The sequence below is a fragment of the Aulonocara stuartgranti genome (genome assembly GCF_965226115.1).
Source record: "Aulonocara stuartgranti genome assembly, chromosome: 22".
NCBI classification, from domain to species: Eukaryota; Metazoa; Chordata; class Actinopteri; order Cichliformes; family Cichlidae; genus Aulonocara; species Aulonocara stuartgranti.
This window is the reverse complement of record NC_138957.1, coordinates 11,356,606-11,376,746: the sequence shown is the minus strand read 5'-3', so window position 1 is coordinate 11,376,746 and position 20,141 is coordinate 11,356,606. Positions and strand designations below refer to the sequence as shown.

The 20,141-nt window shown below is 39.3% G+C and overlaps 1 protein-coding gene across 4 annotated transcripts in view; it reads left to right on the top strand.

Annotated features, from left to right (window-relative positions):
* The first annotated feature begins 17,119 nt into the window (after positions 1 to 17,119).
* Positions 17,120 to 20,141, top strand: part of LOC309698717 (receptor-type tyrosine-protein phosphatase U-like) — a 263,712-nt gene continuing 260,690 nt past the window's right edge. For 2 of the 4 annotated variants that reach the window (XM_082521358.1, XM_082521357.1), the window contains exon 1: positions 17,120 to 17,601. In XM_082521358.1, the coding sequence (XP_082377484.1) occupies positions 17,532 to 17,601 (70 nt within the window). In that variant the 5' untranslated portion in view covers positions 17,120 to 17,531. The remainder of the gene's footprint in view (positions 17,602 to 20,141) is intronic. The other 2 variants (XM_082521360.1, XM_082521359.1) reach the window with 1 other exon arrangement.

Here is a 20,141-nt window from a genome sequence, read left to right as displayed (position 1 = left end):
CCAGGTCCACAGGGTACTTGTGTTCTTGTTGCATGCTTCATGCCATCTCCATCACAAAACACAAATGGGAGTTTTTCCCTGCTGCTCACCTGGGCACAACACTGGCCAATGAATACTTTCTGTCTTTGTCGACACTGCCCACTAAAGCCACAGGTGGGCAGTTAGACTCACCTTTTCCCAGCTGAGTGTCGAGGTGGCTGTTAATACATATGCCTCAAATGCCAACAAGTAGTATTTGGTGTATTATAGCTCTTAGTTTTAATCTTCAAAGTCTCCATCCAGTCCTTTTTTGTTGTTGTTGTTTATTGCCCACAAACTTCCTGGCAGTTTAATAGCAGAATTTTTATTTTTCTCCCATCTTATTTTATCTCAAAAGCATAACCTTACATTACTGGGTAGTGTGAAACAGTTTCACCTTGTTACCTTGTTTACTTAGAAACTGTTTCACACAAGACAGTTTCCTTTAGCTTCTTGATGTACTACCTATAGATTTTTAGTTATGAATTGGGCTCAGTCAGCTGAGGATATGTCGGCCAATTTCCACTGGAAACTTTTGGTTAAACTGTCAGCAAGGAATTTGCATTTGCACTGTAAAATTTTTACATAACTTTAATGCACATAAAAAATAGCTGCTTGTTTGTAAAGTTGTAAAGTAAAGTAATTTGTCTAGTGTCAATTACATCATCAGTTATATCGTTATCGCAAATTTTCAAATGTATATCGTGCTAAATATTTTTGGTCATATCGCCCTGCTCTAATCTTGTGTACATTAGAAATAACTGCCAGTACCATTAACTCTGGGATTACACCAGACACAGAGCAGGAGATCTTTAGTACTGAAAATCGACCTGATTCTCTATAGTGTCCCTTTTCATTTGCTCTATAAAATCTGGTGTGGCTTCCAAAAAAATGTTATCCTGAGACATTTTAACAACACGAAATGCACAGACAATTCTGTGATGTATCTGTAAAAACCATGTGATGCATGCAGTTTTATGCCAGCTCCAGTTCTGCACTGGCATCTGAGGACAGCACAGCCATGTTTGGTGTATTCCTAAGAGAAGCATATTTAAGTCACACCAAGTCCATGACTGACACATGGGCCACAAGCTGCAGCTTTAACAGTACTGCAGATTTAAAGGAGCTGCAGTATTTGTGATCTTGTTTTATATTTACCAGGAAAGTGTCAAACACTTCATCTTAAAATGAAAAATTGACAGAGATTTAAGGTGGAGGTGAAATTAAACAAATCACTTCAACCCCACAATATAATCCACATCTGTGTATTATGAGTGATTATTCGTGTATTATGTGAGAAAGACATACACCTGGTGTTCCCTCCACACACATACATACACATACACTGCCACAAGCAATTGATATTTTTAGTCATGCTATTCGATCAGCTTGGCTGGCCACTATAATGAGGCGAGGGAGATGGAGACTGATTCCTTTCATAGGTCAGCAGACTGACAAAACCCAGTGTCCCGGTCTGGAACTGGGGAACTGTCTGCTTGCTGTGGCTTGTGTGGGCTGCCTCTGCCTGTCTGGAAGTGATCTGTATTCACCTCGACGTTGCTGTGGCCACTTCTGTTTAATATGGGCCTGCTGTAGTCTCCCCGCCATCACCTGGCATTGTAGAGTTGATTCTCAGCGTGTGTTTTTATCAACACCCCGAGGGGGACACGTAATTGCTCAGTGCTGATGAGAACAGCCCTGGCTCAGAGAACCATCTCATACCACAATTATGCCCATGGAAGTGCAGCTAAAAAAACAAAAACAAAAAAACAGTGAATATAAAGAAACTAACAGTGCGACATGGTGGGAGAAAGTCTATGGCCTTACCTCCTCCTGCTGAGCTGAGCCACGGCTGAAAGACGACAAAGTCAAACTCTTAAAAACTCTTGGGGATAAAGAGTTTTTAAGCTGCTAATCCTCTGTCTGTGGATGATTGAGGTGAATATCTGACATTTGAAGCCTTTTATGTTAAAGTTACCAAAGCTTACAGTTGTATGTGCATGTGTTCTGTGGCAGTGTAGCATTAACAAGACAATAAAGGTAGCAAACTTTCAAAGTGGAACTTCCTGTGTCCCGTGTGTTTGTGTGAGAGCTTTACACACATAAGGAGAAATGCGAGGGGCGCTCTCGCCAGGACGGTGACAGCTTGGCGCTCCTCTGCTTATGAAAATAAATGCTGACGAGTGTTGAACTGGCTGAGACACTGGGATGTCGGGCAGGGAAGAGAAATAGCTCTCTGGGCTGACAGGCCGACGCGCCTGGTTTGCATTGAGATGCATGACGCAGCCCTACGTCTCAGCCTTCCTATTCAGCTTCAGTGTCCCCCCCCAAAAGTTGCTCCCTCCTGGGGGGAGGTGACTGGTTCTTGGATCAGAGCTGAGGCCAGGGCAGACGAGGCTCAGAGCCAAGGCAACATGTCCCTAGTATTCCACTTTGACAACTGCTGATTTTCGGCCTCGTGGTGGCTTTGCCTCCCTGTGAAGCTTCAGTCCATCTTTGTTTTGGTCAGTAATAGCATTTTCATCTGACATCTGTCGCTTTTGCTTTAAGGCTGTCTTTGCATGAGAGTGATGTTTTTTTCTATGTGACCTCAGCATTTGAATATTATGGAATATTTTAAGCGGCACACTGCCTGCTAGCTTCCTTAACATTCCCTTGAAATTTTGTTGACCCCTGGTAGTATTTATGTAAAACATAAAGTTATGCTGCTAGTTCACAATCCAATTCTGCTGTTAACCAGTGATACAGTAAATATCACATTTAAAAACAAGAACACTGTTTAGCCTTTGTATCAGCAGAAACTGAACTATTTTAACAAAATGCATTATCTTATGACGTCAGATACAGAGAAGCACTGTACTTTACTTTTGATTTGTATTTTTGCTTATATTTATTTATGGTTTATCAAGATTGTTTCATTGAAAGCATGCTGACTTAGTTATTTGCGGTTCGTGTTAGTACATACACATGGGTGAATGAATACGTAGGTCAGTGGATTGCTTTAACATTATCATTATGATTATTATGATTATTATGATTATTTTTATTACTACTTGCAAGTTTATTTCCAATCAAAAGACACCATTTCATAGTTTGCTTTTTTTTTTAGACTTCTTTAAAGTAGCTGTTTTATGACGATTGTGTTTATGTGGTTAATCATTCAAAGTGAGATCAAATTCACTTATGTAGAGAAAATAGTGGGTTTAAAGTTACTGGTCACTACAAGGTCCTTTTCTTTGACAGCACTGCACTTCTTTCAGGACTCATGCTATCTTTGGATTGCTACCTGGTGCATTCCAGTATCTGTAATGAGTGCTGAATGTCAAAAAACTCCCAAACAAAATTTCCAGTATCTAAAATTGTGACGTAGGCATAACAAAAATGTATGTTTTATCATGTCTCATTATGAATCCTGGTTGGAAAATTTGCATTCTTCTTGGGAGTCTCTCCTGCTCGTTGCTAATGCAGTTAAATTGGACTGCTGAAGGGTATTATCCTGATTTTACTGCATATTGTGCTTAAATGTATCCTGACAATTGTTGCCAATTCCTCATTGCAATATGGTAAAACTTTTATCATACTTTAGTGCATGTATGATTGTATCTTTTTCCAATACCCCTGGTTTAACCTTTGCTTTTCTGTTACTGGTTGGTTGGTTTAGCATCTAGAAATATTTGTTTGGGTTTTAAATGTCATAATTACTTGATGAAAAGAACTAAAAATCAGGAAAAGAGTGCCTGGGATTTAGGTAAGTATAAGCTGTGAGGCTTTTCAGCACAGACACTTGAGTACTTGGCCACATATAAGGAACCTAATTACCACCACAAGGGTGACAACAACCTGCCAAAGAATGGGGATTTTAAATCCTGAGAGGTGTTGAGCTAATGGATAACAGGTGAGCTGGCTGGACCAGGAGGCTGGACCAGGAGGCAGGAGCGACGCCACCTGTGGGTGGGCCAGAGAGCCAGAGTCCTCCCTACTGTGGGAGTGTACAAATGCAGCCAACAGAAAATGTGGGAACAGGGAAAAGCTTCTTAGTGTGAGGCAACAGTGTACCACATTTTTCACCATTGATTTAGCAACAATTAGACACCAGGATAGCGCACCCATGAGCTAACTGCAGAGATTAGGATAACAACTGTGCATGCAGTAAATATTTTATTGACTGGTTTTGTTCATTCTTTCAAAATGTGTCACTCAGATCACCCCTATACACCCTGACATGTGCAACGCCTGCTTTACTCAAGCACCAATAAGCATCAGTACTCTTCTCACAGTGACTGCCTTTAACGCGTCATTCCCACCGCGTTTGTTTCCTGGCACAGCAGTTCCATTTTTTTTTTCTTGACACAGAATAAATTCCCCCTCAAATCTCTGTCAGGTTAATTGGAAAATTGATGCATGGGAATAAAAAACGTTGTCCACCAAATGCTCCATAATTACAGTGTTGAATCAATACAACAGAGTAATGAGAGGCTTTTTTTTACTTCTCACTAACTGAACTACACGACAAAAGGTTGGAATTGTGCCACACTCAAAAAAACCTCTACTACTTACTTTTAAATGTCCTCTTGACTTGGCCGTGATCTGAACTGAAGGCTGAGCGAAAGGTCAGCTCAGAGATGTCAGTTGTATTTGGAACTTTAAGAGCTTTGCTGGAGAAAAATCAAACATTTTTGATGTAAAAGATCAAACTACAAGCATGTATTCTGAGGGCTACAGTAGACTGTGTTGAGTATGATAACACAGCTTTAGTGCAACAGCTATTGAACGTACACACTCTGCTACTATAAAAACATAAAAAACCAAAAATTATCTGTATAACATATTTCAGAATCTAACCAATGGATGTGACTTTTGACTTGTTTATGTAGGCCCGTTTACATCTGGACTCATGTGGTCATTTGCTATGACTTATATACACATTAAGGCTTAACAATTCACCAGACTGTTTATCCATTGAGACTTTGTACTGTTTAAAGAGTTTTGAGTCACCACATCCGTTTGGAATATGTAACTTGTGTATTTGTACTACCTGTATTCAAACACATACTGAGTGCAATCACTCTCAGACAGATTGACTAATGTTTGCAGGTAATTAGCGTCTAATTTAAAAATGCAGAGAGATTGCCAGTACGTTGTAATCAATGCCACTATGTGCAGATGATCCCAAGTCATCTGCCGGGCCTCTGTTTACCGTCACTATTTGTGGAGATATTTCACAATTTCATTCAAATTTCTGAATTTATATTTAAAGTGTATTTTTGTGTGTGTTGACAGCAACGTATTTGCAAAAAACTGCACCAAATTAGCAATTTTTGCTAATATATCAACATTTTATCATAAACAGATTGTATACATTTGTCAACTTGATCCCATTCAATTCCAAACTCATAGCAGACTGATCACAGGCAGACTTCATCTTATTGGACTAAAGTCGCTTTGAAGACCTCAACTGACTGTAAGTAGTTGCAGACTTGTCCTGCAAAGAAACCATTTCAGAGGCAATGAGACCGAGACTGCAACTTTTTTGCACATAGCTGCAATAATTTTGGTTTTGCCAAAATCTGCAACCATTGTTTTTCCGTAGTGTGACAGTTGCAAAGCCAGCAAGGCAAAAGATTATAATAGCAAAACGCAATTTTTTTTTCATAAATCAATACTAACTTGGGTTTATTCATCTGAATTATTTTAACAGCAAACATGTTCCATCTTTTTGCATCTTTGACAACAAAAGAAAAGCAAAGAACAAGCTGACTACCTTTAAAGCATGTTATGTTTAACTTGTTTTACTGTATCATTAGGATGATAATAGCATATAGTATAGATGCTGGATCCTCAGAGAAGTGTTGATCTTTAAACGTGTGTGTGTGTGTGTGTGTGTGTGTGTGTGTGTGTGTGTGTGTGTGTGTGTGTGTGTGTGTGTGTGTGTGTGTGTACGTAAATGTTTAGACATTTTTGTGAGGACAGAAAATTGGCATGTCACTATACTTGTGGGCACCAACAGTCACTCGTGGAGACAGACGTTTTGTCCCCACGAGTTTGTTTGTAGTCTAACTATAAAGATTTGTATGTTAAACAGAGGTTCTTTTAATGTATGCCAAGTTTGCCTTTGCCAGAATGCCGACTCTTCTATGTTGTTGTTGTTACAATTAAAAACGAGCAACAAGAGAAGTTACCAAATCACAGACTGAGAACATGAATGAGACATTTTGTAATTGGGTTCTATGGAAAATTCAACACATAAGAAACACTTTCACTGTTGTTGTTTTCAGGCACTGAAGGCTGATGCTAATGTAGCTGAAGGCCATGCTGCACAACACGACAAAGAAATAAGCTGTTTATATACGGGAAATCATCTGGGTCTCTTGACTGGTCATTGTTGCTCAGCTGGAGAAATGGAGGAGCCGGGTGACGCAGTGGCCATGAAAATGGAAAACAGATTATACTGTTTAATATCAAGCGCTAAACTCTATCAGCCCTTATTATTTGTGCTGGGTAAGTGCTACATTCAAAATAAATAAGTGGACGACTGTATTTTAAGGGTGTTTTGTTTTTGTTTTTTTTACTGCAGGGAATATTAGGATTTTAAAGGCCTGTAAATTGGGCCTTGGAAACTGCTGCTTTTATTACAAAAGATAAATTGTGTCTGTCTGACACTAACTTGATGAAATTGTCAGAATGCTTGTAGTGATGAAAATGAATTCACTAGGACCAGTTTGTGGTTATTGACCTGCCTGATATGGGAAATTGAGAAACTGCTTTTGAAACTGTTTTTGGCATTTTTATGTTTTGTTTTGTTTTTAATTCTTATTTTTATATTTTACTTCTTTACTGTTGCCTTTTGATAGGCTCAACAAAATTTGTCATTGTGTTTATAGGTTTGTTTGCTGCCTTCATGTAGCCAAAGCTAATACTGCTAAACTAAGACTACACCTTTGAGGTTTCCTATTATTTTCCTTAAGAATAAAAGATTTTGGAAACTGTTTTCAAAGCTTTTTCAACCACCTCAGTTTTTACAGCATGGATCAATTTTCTGTTGACTCTCTTTCTAACCTCTCTTGCTTTCTCTTTCCTGTCAGTTCTGACTGTAATAACTGAAAATAAAGAAAAATAAAAAATAAAGTTGGGGAAAGTAATAATTGGGGAAACTAAATTGCCCATAAGTGTGAATGTGAATGGTTGTCTGTGTCTGTGTTAGCCCTGCGATAGACTGGTGACCTGTCCAGCTATACTCTGCCTCCCCCCCCACTCCACTCTCCTCTGCAGCCTCTCGCGCACAGGGTAGGGTTTGCAGGTTTGCAGGGACAGATCCAGGAAAGATGCAGATTGCTCAATGATCCAGCGATGAGTAGCGTAGGACCGCTGTTTTAAGTAATGACAGCAAATTGTATCTATGAAGCACCTTGAGGCGACTTTTGTTGTGATTTGGTGCTATATAAATAAAATTGAATTAAATTGAATTGAAATTATTTCTCAAATCTCATCATGAGTCATAAGCATAACTCAAAACTCTTATTCAACACAGTGTCACAACTTACAGAGAGTAAGTCAACTCTCTGCTGCTCTAATTTGACAGCTCACGACTTTCTTATGTTTTTCAGAAACAGGGCTGAAACAGTTAGGACTCAGATTACTCCCTCCTCAAGCTGTTCGTCAGACTACTCAGCTGCTTTGCCTGTTGGTACTGATGAACTGTTCTCTGACTTCAAGGTTGTTTCCCTGTCCGTATTAACTAAGGTTGTAAAAGCAGCTCGATGTACAACCTGTTCTTTGGATCCTCTACCAGCCTGGGCTATAAAGAAGTTGTGGTCAGTATTGGGCACATCACCTGTTCTGAGATCTCTTCACTCAGGTTCGAGCAGATTTTAAGGTCCTGCTGCTCACCTACAAGGCTTTAAATGGATTGGCACCTTCATACCTCTCCGACCTTTTACACCTTTATGTTCCATCCCGTGCTCTACGATCTCAGGACTCTGGCCTTCTAGAGGTTCCTAGAGCCAGAAAAAAGACAGTTGGAGAGCGTGCTTTTTCTTTTCGTGCCCCATTCTTGTGGAACAACCTCCCTCAAAATATTAGGCAGGCATGTTCTGTGGAGGCTTTTAAAACTAAGTTGAAGACACATCTGTTCACCCTGTCTTACATGTCTTAATTCTACGTCTTTTAGTTTTCAAATTCTTTTTGTTTTTAACTTGTATTGTGTTTTTACTTGTACTGCTATTTATCCCTTTTATTTATTCCTCTTTTTAGTTTCAAATAGCTGTACAGCACTTTGTTTAAAAGCGCTTTATAAATAAAGTTATTATTATTATTAAGTAGGACTTAGGAGTACTGGGGATCATCAGCAGGTGTGGTGACTGAACAAAGGGGCTTGGGCCATGGGCGGGAGCCAGTAATGAGCACTGCCCCAGCAGAGGAGAGAGACAGGGAGCAGAAAACAAAACATGTCACCTAGCGTGGGGTCAGCTGGCGAGACACGGGGACCATGACACTCTTTCTCTCTCTCTTTTTTTTTTTATTGAGCACATTAACCAATGCGTAGAGAGTATTGCATACACATTTTGTAAATGTTGCAGGTGTTGCTTACATTCCATTAGCAGAACAGCGGTTAAAATGTCAACCCACTGTAGACACTGTGATGTGACTGCAGTTAACGCTCCAAACTTTACTTCCCTGCATACCACCCCAGGCATTTGCATTGGTATTTCCCGCCCACCCGCATTACTCGCTAAAAACAGGTGCATGCAGAACTGTGCTGAATACCCAGTGCTTACATAACTGAGCCTATAATTTGTCACCATGCACTATAATAACTGTGAAAAATGAGTGGTCAAACTTTTTAAATGCATGAAAGTAAGTACTGTTTTTGTGGTGTGTTCTGTACCAATTCAGATTTGTCAAGCAGGCCGCTCTAAATAAAAAATCTGTTGGCTGTGGAGGAAAGCACAATCTGGTGTGAATATTTGACCACATGGCTGATTAAAAATAGGCCACCCTAACATTAAAAACAGGCTGTTTATACTAAAACGTTAGATGTAATTTATGCAGCGCAGTAACAAGTGGAAACACAGGCTATCTGCTCTGCTGCTCAGATAAATTATGAAACAGCCGAGACCTCATGTTGACCAGTGACTTATATCTACTGAGCTACTTGTATACAGAACATATTGTGAATAATAAGACCACAGCTAAAGGTCTGACTCAGGAAGCGTGTGATAAAAAGTGCTACCGCAGCAGCTTAGCATCCGCTTGCTCAAAAGCTTCCTCTGCAACCCTTCGTTTACCTTTCCATTCATATTAAATCACTTCAAATGTAACACAAACACCACAACAGCAGCAGCAGTGCACTCCTGGTAGGGTGTCCGTAGCTTTGTGCACCCAAACTAGAACACCATACACCAGGAGTGCACTGGTCTCGATGTACGATAGGATTTAATCTGTGTAATATAGTCCGGTGTTTAAGTAAAATTATAGGAAAACTGGCCAAGAATTCAGTATATACAGACGATCCTTGGTGTTTGTTTTGATTACTTATTATTTAGAACTAATTGACAAAAAACAGGATTTTAAAAGAATATTTTGCTCTGGCATAATAGTATGTAAGTGTTCTCCTGGGAGAATTTTCTATATCAACTTAAAATAATATTGCCACGATAACCAAAGTAGTAAATTGCATGCATATATGTTGCTGTGTGGTATTAAAGTCACCTTCCTTTTATTTCATAAATTCTTAGAGTAGTCACAAAACAACTACATGATCATCTGCAGAGAAATGGCTTATCTGAAGAGTTTCTGACAGGTTTCAGAGCTTGTCACAGAACAAAAACAGTGAAGGTTACAAATGATCTTCTAGCACTTTATATAGCCTCTGTAGGAATTATATCTCACTTATCTTAACTGCACTACTGTATAGCTCTGTGTAAATAATCATTCTGTACATTCGATAATCTTTAATCCTACAACTGTTTACAACTTGCATAGTTCCCATTTCTGTATAACTGTATATCTCAGATTCTGTAAAGTTATTTATTTCATATTCTGTATAGTTTTTCATATTTATATCCTGTTCATAGCCTGTACATAGCTTGTACTCACTACAGTCTGTACATACCTAGAGTTATAGAATATTCACAACATACCTCATACCGTGTACATTATAACATAATAGACCCATTTCTGTAATATACTTACATATCTATATTATTGCTAATATATATTGTAATATATCTATATCACTAAAGCACTTCTGGATGGATGCAAACTGCATTTCGTTGCCCTGTACCTGTGCATGTGCAATGACAATAAAGTTGAATTCTATTCTATTCTATTCTATTCTATTCTATTCTATTCTATTCTATTCTATTATGGCCCCTGACAGTAGACTTATCTCTGTGCTTGTCATTCTTAACCTCAGTGCAGCCTTCAGTACTGTTGACCACCTGTGATCAGTGCATGTTGTAGGTATTAAAGGTACTACGCTGCAGTGGTTTGAATCATATCTGTGTAGACTCCAATTTGTTCATGTAAATGGAGAGTTCCACATATGGAGCTCCACAGGGTTCAGTGCCAGGACCACTTCTCTTTACATTATACATGCTTGCCTTAGTATCATTAGAAGGCATGGCATACATTTTCACTTCTTTACAGATGATACCCAACTTTATCTATCCATGAAGGCAGTTATCTTCTTTATGCTGCAATAGGCCTAGGTTTCTGGGGGCTTCTCATGACGGACTGAGTGTTTCTTCCTTATTCACAGTTTTTCACTCACTACTTGTTTATACACGACTCTGCATTTAATCATTGGTTATTATTAATTTATGGCTCTCTTCCGCAGCAGGTCTTTGTCCAAGCCTGGTTCTGCCAGAGGTTTCCGTCCTGTTTAAAGAGAGTATTTCTTTCCCACTGTTGCCACAGCACTTGCTCATATTGAATCATCTGATTGTTAAGGTTTTCTCTGTATTATTGGTGGGTCTTTACCTAACTATATAAAGCACCTTGAGGTAAGTGATGCTGTGATTTGGTGCAAGAGAAATAAAATTGCATTATTAAATACTTTATTTATTAAAAAATGAAATTGTAAAATTGAATTGAATTGAAATTAAAGTTTCTCTTCACCAGCTAACATATTAAAGCTTGCACCTGTAAGAGTATATATAGCTAAAAAGAAACTTCTGAAATGTGTAGCCTGAGCATGTCAGGTAGAAACGGTGTTAACTCATTCACTGCCATTGACGTCTATAGACGTCAATTGAAAAACTTACGTTGACTGCCATTGACGTCTATAGACGTCAATGGCAGTCAACGTAAGTTGAACTGAAGCCCACCAGCAGTAAAAGTAGACCTGCAAGGAGGTGCAGGGTTTGCGCACGTAAGGGATTGCGCAGTGAGACAAAAATGTGGTGCAAGTCTTGTTTTGTTTCACTGCCAGCCATTTGAAAATGGCTGGCAGTGAATGAGTTAATAGCTGTCCCTAATGGCTCTCCATAAAAAATGAAAAAGAATATCTTACATGAACCAACCCATAGTTACATTTTATTAAGTGACCTCTACTGGTCTTAGCAGACATCATCAGTTATTTCACAAATTGCCTCAAAAATATGTTTGCCTTCAAGAAGGTCAGGGTCAATGGATAGGTCAATAAAATGTTGATGTAGAGGAAGAAAGATGTTCCTGTTGATCATTAGTTTTGTGTCTTAATTATGACTTATGATTAGTAGGTCACCACCACTGTAAATGATCCTCTGTATTGAAAGCACCCCTCTGAGGATTCTGGTGTTCAGTCAGGTCTGCTTTTGGCACCGATGATCATCACAGTAAAATATTTAAATGTTATATAACAGATGCTTTCCATCTCTACTGAAGACATTCTCACTGTTTTGGTTCTGGAGCCAAACCTTTATTCCTTTTATATTTGCCATGACAGCCAGCTATATTTTTCCTAATGAGGCCTATAGGCTACGCTTGACTGCCTTAGTGCTATTAGAAGAATTTCTTACATCGCATTGCGGGCAAAACAGTGGTTTTGATTGCTGCTCCAGAAAATGTCGCCCCTTTGATCAGGAATATCTTTTGGCAATGTCTTCTTCTGCTCATATCAGCACGGTTCATTTTTTATCCATCCTGATCTGCTGTTACTCAGCTGTGTTCCTCGTATGTGCCTGATAACCATTTAACGTCCTCACTCAGGACACAGAACTTAAACTTTGTGTCTGTCCCACGCTCCTGCCTGAAGACCTTTGGAGAATGAGGACTTGAAGCCACTTTTACTTTTGAAATGCCCCACCCACACCTGTGAGATGAGTGGTCAACCAAACAGAGTAAAATAAAGTTTCGCAAGCCTTCAGATTCCAATTGAAATTTCTACAGCATAGTGTAGACAGTGAACGGAACACTCCTGGTAGCTCAGCAATATTTAAGCCACAGTGTAGCAGGTTGTTGTAAGCAACAAGTGACACAAGTATCCTATGGTGCAACAATATTTCCTTATAAACCATAAACTGTAAAACTGACAATAAAAACCGTCAGTTTGACCCTGCCCAGACTCACTATGGCAAAGCTTTGCACTAACTGACCTGCTGACCTCCTGTTTTGGACTGATGCCAACACACATTAGTTCTCAAACATCAAGAAAGTAGCCGTTAGCTTTTTTTTGTTTTACGCTTTAGTTGACTTGAAAACTGCAACAATAATATAGAAAGCACAAAATTTTCCCCTTTAAAACTCTATTCAGAGGTTTAGTAAAAAACTAAACCAAACCAAAATGTAGGTAAGGACTGGAAACATATTATGTACTGATATGTAAAATCTTAAAATTAAGAGAATGTGTAGTGAAGCACCAACTCAAGGTGTTCATGCATATTCAAAGATGGTTTTATCCACTCTTTGAAAATCAAATATTATGCACAAAAATGCTGCAGAGTCACAGAAACTGTTTTCAAAAATCATCCCTTAGACTCCATCTACTTTACTGAGTTGAATAATTTGTCTAAACACGATACCCAAGTCCAGCGAGTGCCGTAGGAAGACAAACAATTAGCCAGTCAACACAATGTTTGGGACCAACAGTGTCATCAAGTTGTTTACAAGCTTTAGTCAGTGGTTAGGGGAAATCACATACTCTTCCCCACAGAAATTAAAGTGGAGACAATGTCTGGGAATGACTGGGAATACTCTGTAACAAGTAGACAATTCTCTCTGATAGAAGAAAAGTTCAAATTAAAATCAATTCATGTTTAAGCCCGACATGAGACTGCAACAGGCCGGAAGAAAGAAAGTGATGTAAACCCTAAAAATAGGTACTTTGGGCCATGTAAGAAGAATAACTCTGTGCTTCTCTGCAGATGTAACAAATTGCTATTTCTGCTGGTGGGTGTTTGCCTAATCATGATCACCAGCTGGGGCTCTGAGCTTACCGCCTTTATAGTTTCCAAGCTACAATACAGGTGACACAGCTGACATGAAATATAGCAGAATTACTGTGAACAAATTAACTGGTTATATAACATGTAATATAAGTACTTTATTGGCGAGCTGTTAACATGAACATGGAGGAAGATATTAGACTTGAAGGGCATGTGGACCACTATATCACTCACACCAATATATCAATCTCTCCCAATAGTATAAAAAATTACATTGAATTATTACAGCCTAGCAAATGAAGCAGCTCCCCCGTCCTCCCTTCTCCTACTCTCGTCTTAAAATAAATATCTCCTAGACACAAGTTAAAAGCCTTGAGGCCACAAAATCAATTTTTCATAGGCAGGGGTAATAAAGAGTCTTGATCCTGCTTTTCCTGTCTTTGGAGCAGCAACATGGCTCACTACCATCTGAAGCTACAGCCAAGTGGATATGGGCCAGTGCACAAATCTAACAGGTATAGGGAAGAGTTGGCTGCACTTCGGCCTGCAGTTGGTTGGTAATTTTTCAAAATAAAAGGCTGAGTGACCATCACAGAGTTTGCATGGCTATTTATCCACCGACTCCCAAACTATGGCCCTGTCACTTTGGAATGGTCCTGCAGAGAATCAAAGACCAGAGGATAAAAGTACCTTTCACAGTCTGGGTCATTGCATTACTACTCAGCCTTTCTAGCTGTAAGGGCTTAGGACTACTTTACCCGAGCTCAAATCAATAAAAGGACCAACAGTCCATTTCACTTTCAGACCAAAAAATGTGAAGACAAGCAGGTATTATATTGTATGCTGTATATTGGGATCATTTTCTTGATGTTGCTACAAGGGTGGTACAACACCAGGTAATGTGAGTGTTTTTTCTAACTCATTTGTGTGGTTCTACTTAACACTGTTGGTAAATCTCGGTGCTGGCTTTATTGGCGATCCACGATGCTCCTGTGAGCAGGTTTTCAGAGTTTGTCTCAGAGACTTATGGACTGTGATGTGCTGAATTAAAATAGCAAGTTGTGGTTTCCAAGCTATTATATTATTCACATTTTACTTCTATGTATACACTTTAGATGTTTTAGTCTGTATTCTATTTTTTTAAATAATTTATAAATCAGAAAAGTCATATATAGAAAAACGTAATATTATATTAGAAACCGTAGTAGGATTATTCACAATAAAATAACTGTGGTGAACTTATTTTGAGAGCAGCCTTCAGAGCCATGTGCCCATTTTTAGCTTTGTGGCCTCTAAATGCTAGCTTCAGCTTGAAGAACTCTAGGGCTGCAAGAAAGGTCTACAGACTCTTCCAGTAGCCCTGTTGGTCTTTCCTCCTAAACTAGAGTGAACAAAGGGAGAAGTTTTCATGTACTTGGTAACTAAATGAAAGGATTATAGTCTGTCACACTTCGGGAATTGAATCCTCCGTGTACATCAAAAAAGAAAAGGGAACCCTCCCAAACAACCTGTAGGCTAAAACGGCATGTCAGCTATCACCACTGGGTTTTTTTTTTTGCCAGGTTCATCTAAAGCTCCATCTCACAGAGTGACCCTGCCTCAAAATCTGGGTATTATTCCAGCTGATATTACGTCTACTTCAGCAGTTTTCACTTGTTTTGTTCTGTTGGCTTGCAGAGCATAAAAGCCTGTCTGATTTTTTCTTTCACTCAATGGAAAGGGTCACAGGTAGTTCAGCAGTTAGATAAATTACTTATCTTGACATGAATTGCTGTTTTAAATCTGATTGTCCAAATCATATATCAAGCTTTGTATGTTGCTCGCTGAAAGCTATATGCACAAAATATTGGAATGAGTGTCCCCCCTCCCCTTCCATTGGATACTTGTGAAAAAATGAATTGCCATATCTCTACTTCTTCTTCTTCTTCTTCTTTTTCTGACAGGTCCCTTTAGGTATTGCCACAGTTGATCATCCATCTACCTAGCATCCTCCTCTGTCACATCGAGCCCCTACATGTCCTCATTCACTACATCCATTCACCTTCTAGTTGGTCTTCCTCTTTTCCTCCCTCCTGGCAGCTTCATAGTCACCATTTTTTCACCTCTGCACACAAATCATCTCAACTTTGCCTGAAAACTGCTCAACCTGAGCTGCCCACCTGATATACTTGTTTCTAATCCTGGTCATGCCGAGTGAAAATCAAACCATCTTTAAATCTGTACCTCCAGCTCTTTCTATCTTAAAAGTCATAATGTAGATGAATGACAGTTTCAAGAAAAAAACGTGTCAGAACATTTTCAGTACACTTCTTTCTACAAGACTCTAAAATGCTGCTAAAGGCAATAATCATTTGCTCTCCAAAAGGCAGTCCCTCATTTGGTGTTTTGCTGATGGCAGTGGTTTAAATCTCACTTGTCAACACTATCAAGATCTGATTACTGTGACAGCGCTATCATCCTCCAATGGATCACTCCAAAGTGGGTAGAAATCTTGCCTTATAGGACAAACTTCAGAACTACTGGCCTAATTTCCAGTGACCCTTGCCATCAAATGGCACAAGTGGACCAAAACCATACCACAAAAATGCTTCTCAAAAACTGAGGAACTCATTGTTTGGGTTAAGAGTTGTTGTTTCTGACTTAAGTTGACTTAAATCTGAAAAGTGAGACTGGATCAAATCATCAAGACCAAAAAGACAAGAAGCAGAATTCATTCATAAAGAATGATCATTTATTTGTATCTAATATTTCAAAAATATTTCAAACAAGAAGCCGGTGATGTCTGCTAAGCAAACATTAATTAAAACAAACCCCAGAGGCAAAGTCAGAGGTCACCTGCAGAATGGCACTGCTGGAGCTGGAAAATGAGAATCAGCAGCTGACTTTGCCATCGGCTTTTCATCGGTGGCTTGAAACCAAGCTGTCCAGGTACAACACACTCACTTCATCACATCGCCACCCTGCTGCCACAAAGCAGCATGCTAGATATTGACAGAGAGAACAGCTCTTCCACATCATATTAATACACAATATATACAACCGCAGAGAGCAGACAGTGCTCGGGCAGCCTTTGGCAAGGTGTTAGTGCTTAAATATCTCACCACAAGTGAGTCAGAATTTAATCTGTTGCTTTTTAGCATAATAATGGAGAGCAAGGGCCAAGCTGGAATAAAGCTGCTTGGAAGCCAAAAATGCACTTAAAGGGAAGACTGAGGAAAAATATCCCCCTGAAATGTATGTTTAATATTGTGCTGATACAGCTCGCCCCCACAAACTTTGGAGGCTATGCTTTTTTTAAAAAAAAAGAAAGAAAAGAAAGTCATATTCAAAACTGCAGTAAGAGCTGGAATTATTATTTAATATTTTAAACAATAACTTATGTATAAACTCTTTTTATATTTTTAAACTTGGACACCTGGACAAACCCTGACTCCCTTGACCAGCTGTTCTCTCCTGTTTGACTAAATGGCCATTGTAGCTTCAGATTTCATTTCACTTTTTAATCTCAAATAATCATTTTCCATTACCTGAAAATTTTCTTATTCAGAATTCAGATTTAATCGAAAATTGAATTTATTTTCATTTACACTAGCTCATGACTTTGACTTTTAAATCTGATATTTCTAGTATTTATCTTATCATTTCATCATCTGGGATTCCTAAAAATGAATTCTGCCTTTTATAATATTATATATAAAAACATCATGACTTTATTTTCTTTGTTTTCTTCATGGCTTATCTCCTTATTTTTGCATTCTTTTATTGAGTTAAACGTGATTCTTGAAGAAACTGACTGCCTCCGCGCAATTAAAACCAAGCGCTTGGCTTCGTGTGGCTCTCCGGCCGTGAGCTCCCCTTCCTCGCCACATGGAGGCGCCGCAGACCCGCATTCCTGCGTCCCGCTTGCTCGCAGTGCACACAGAAAAAAAAAGTAGCGGAGCCGTTACAGGAAAGGGGGGCTCTTTTGAACGCTTTAGCTTGAAATCAGATGCTCCCTGTGCGGGATGTGGAGGGATCAGTGCAGGCGGCGATGAATGGAGCTGAGCGCGCAACTTCTCTCCAGTCCTGCCGCTGTTGTTGCTCCTGCTGCTGGAGTTTCCTCTAGGATTTGCTTCTTGTGACGAGCTGGACTTTACTTCTTCTGCCAACATGTATTCAGCAGCATTGCTACTGATGCTGGCCATCAGGATCTACGCAGATAGCATGGAGGGACCAACAGGTAAAAGAAGAGAAAAGAGAAATACTTAGTTTGGGTATGGCGAGGCATAGTCCGAAGGCAAGAGTTACAGTCTTAAAGTTGACTGTGAGGGGTTAAAACCGCCATGTCCCTGCAATTTACAGATTTATGCTGAAGTCAAATTGTCTTCTGCTCCGACTGTGGTTCCCTAACTTGAAAAAAAAGTTGCCTCTGAGTGCGCGTTCAACTGTTTAAACGCGCTCCCGTCTCGCTTTCGGTGCTGTGAACTTTGTCCTTTGTGTAAACAGTGGCACGTTAATATTTCACTGGACATTAAACGTGACATTGCCTGCATCCTCACAGCATCATTTTATGACAGTGCTCAGTGGTGTGTGTGTGTGTGTGTTTTCAAGATCAAATATAAAAAGTCAAAAAGCTCGAAAACGAAAGAGGATTCAGCAGTGTCTGCCTGCGTTTGACGTTTACTGCTATTTTTCCAGTTGTTCAGGCTTCATTGGGTGTTTTTTTTTTCTAAACCAATGTGTCATCTCACAGAAAGTAAATCTCCTCTCAGTAATAAGTCATCCCTCATTGGATCTTATATTGCAGATGTTTAAATTTCTTGTGTGTTAATAGCTCTGATGGAACATCTTGCATGATTATGTTGCGGATGCATCGGGTGATTTGTTCACTTTGTAACACAGTCATCCCTCAGAGCTGTTTTGGAGTGTGTTGCCTGCTGCTACAAAGCAGCAACCATAGAGATGAATTAGTAATGTCAGTGTTTGTGCTCGGAATAACCGCACTGACAGCTGGTCCAGATATTCTCTGTGTGGATCAGTCAAACTCTTGATAGACAGTTTTGAAGTGTTCTCAGAGAGGAAAACACATTTTGAAGCTATATTACCTGAAAGCCACAGAGCCTGTCTGAGCTGTGAGTTCAAATCCTTTTCATTTTGCCTGTGGCTAGTTTAACACTTAAATGGCTGAAGTAGTGTGTGAAGACTCCTAAAGGCCGTGGGACGTTATCTTTTAAAGAATTTTGTGGAATAAGATTAGAAAGAGAAAAAAAACAGCCCGCAGTCAGCCCCTTATCAAGTTTGTCTCATGTGAAAGTGCAAGTTGACTTTTCTCAAATGCTCTTCAGCTTGTGTGAATGTTGGCAGTGCGATATAAATACTTTGGTATGTAGGTATCAGTTACACGATCACCAGAGCCAGTTGCTGAACAGCCGTGCACCGAGCCACTCCCTGCTCTCTAGGATCGAGTGGATTCTGTGGGCAAGATTTATTGTAACAAGCCACCTGTCTTCTGATCTCGCATGAAATAGCAGACAAAATGTTTCAACACCACTGATTCACATTCTTTTTATTCATATCACCAAGATTAGACACTGATTTCCATGGAGAAAGTCAAAGCTAGTTCTAATTGCATATGTCTTGGGTCATTGCGGTGGACCTCGGCCCTTTCTGTGACAGACTGAAGGCTGTTGTCACACAGTAGGAGTGAAAAAGTGTGTAAATTCACATTTAAATCAGATTCTGCTAAGTGCATTTTCACCTGCTGCTTCTCTTTTAAGTATATCCGTCAAAGAACGCTGTCATTGCAAAACTGCAATGCAGTATAGATGAATTTGTGAATTTCTATGGTGTGACTTTGTCATAAAATTGCAAAAAATGTCCAACGTGATTTTCTACAGCTCAATACATTTTCTTCAAATGTCAGTTCACTTCCAAACCCCAAAGATGATTGGACCCATATATCGAACAATATCAGTTATTTGCTGATCTATCGGCTTTAATAACAGTTGATACATGAAAAATGTAAAAAGTTATACGTTATGAGTAGTGGTTTGTCCACCAGAGGGCACTGAGCAGATTCTCTGTCGACAGCGTTCGTATTTGGAATGCCATCACCAAATGCGGATAAATCTTTTTTTAAAAATCCAACATTTTGAATATCTATATATGGATGTATATCAGAAAGAGTACCTACTTCTTGCTTCTGTCCAGATTGTTTGCAAATCCTTGATGTCCCTTGTTTAAGTCATTCTCATGCACTCTTAGACCTTCTGATTGGGTGCTGGAATTTTAAATCTTATCATTACTTGCCAACATTTTTTCCATGTGTTTATAACCTCGTTAAAGCATTTCGCACTACTGCATCATAACTTGAGATACTGCTCATGTTGTTTCACTGCTAAAGACAGCTCACCACCCATGATATTCACCGATTAGTTATCTTTGGATCAGATAATCAAATGATTGTCGCAAATTTTGCTGTTTTTTTCTATTGATACAAAAATCACGGTAGCAGCAACCTTAGCATGTTGAATAGCATCAGAAATAAAGACCTCTACATGTTGTTTAAAGTTGTCAACAATAGTATTAGAAAACACTGCATACATTTTCATTGCAGTGCAGATGAGACGCATCTTTATGTATCCATGAAGCCAGATAACTGCACCAATTAGTTAAACTGCAGAAAAGTAATAAAGACATAAAGACCTGGATGACCTCTACTTTTCCAATTCTAGATTCACACTAAACTACGGTTACTGTACTGCTGGCCTCCAGTAACAC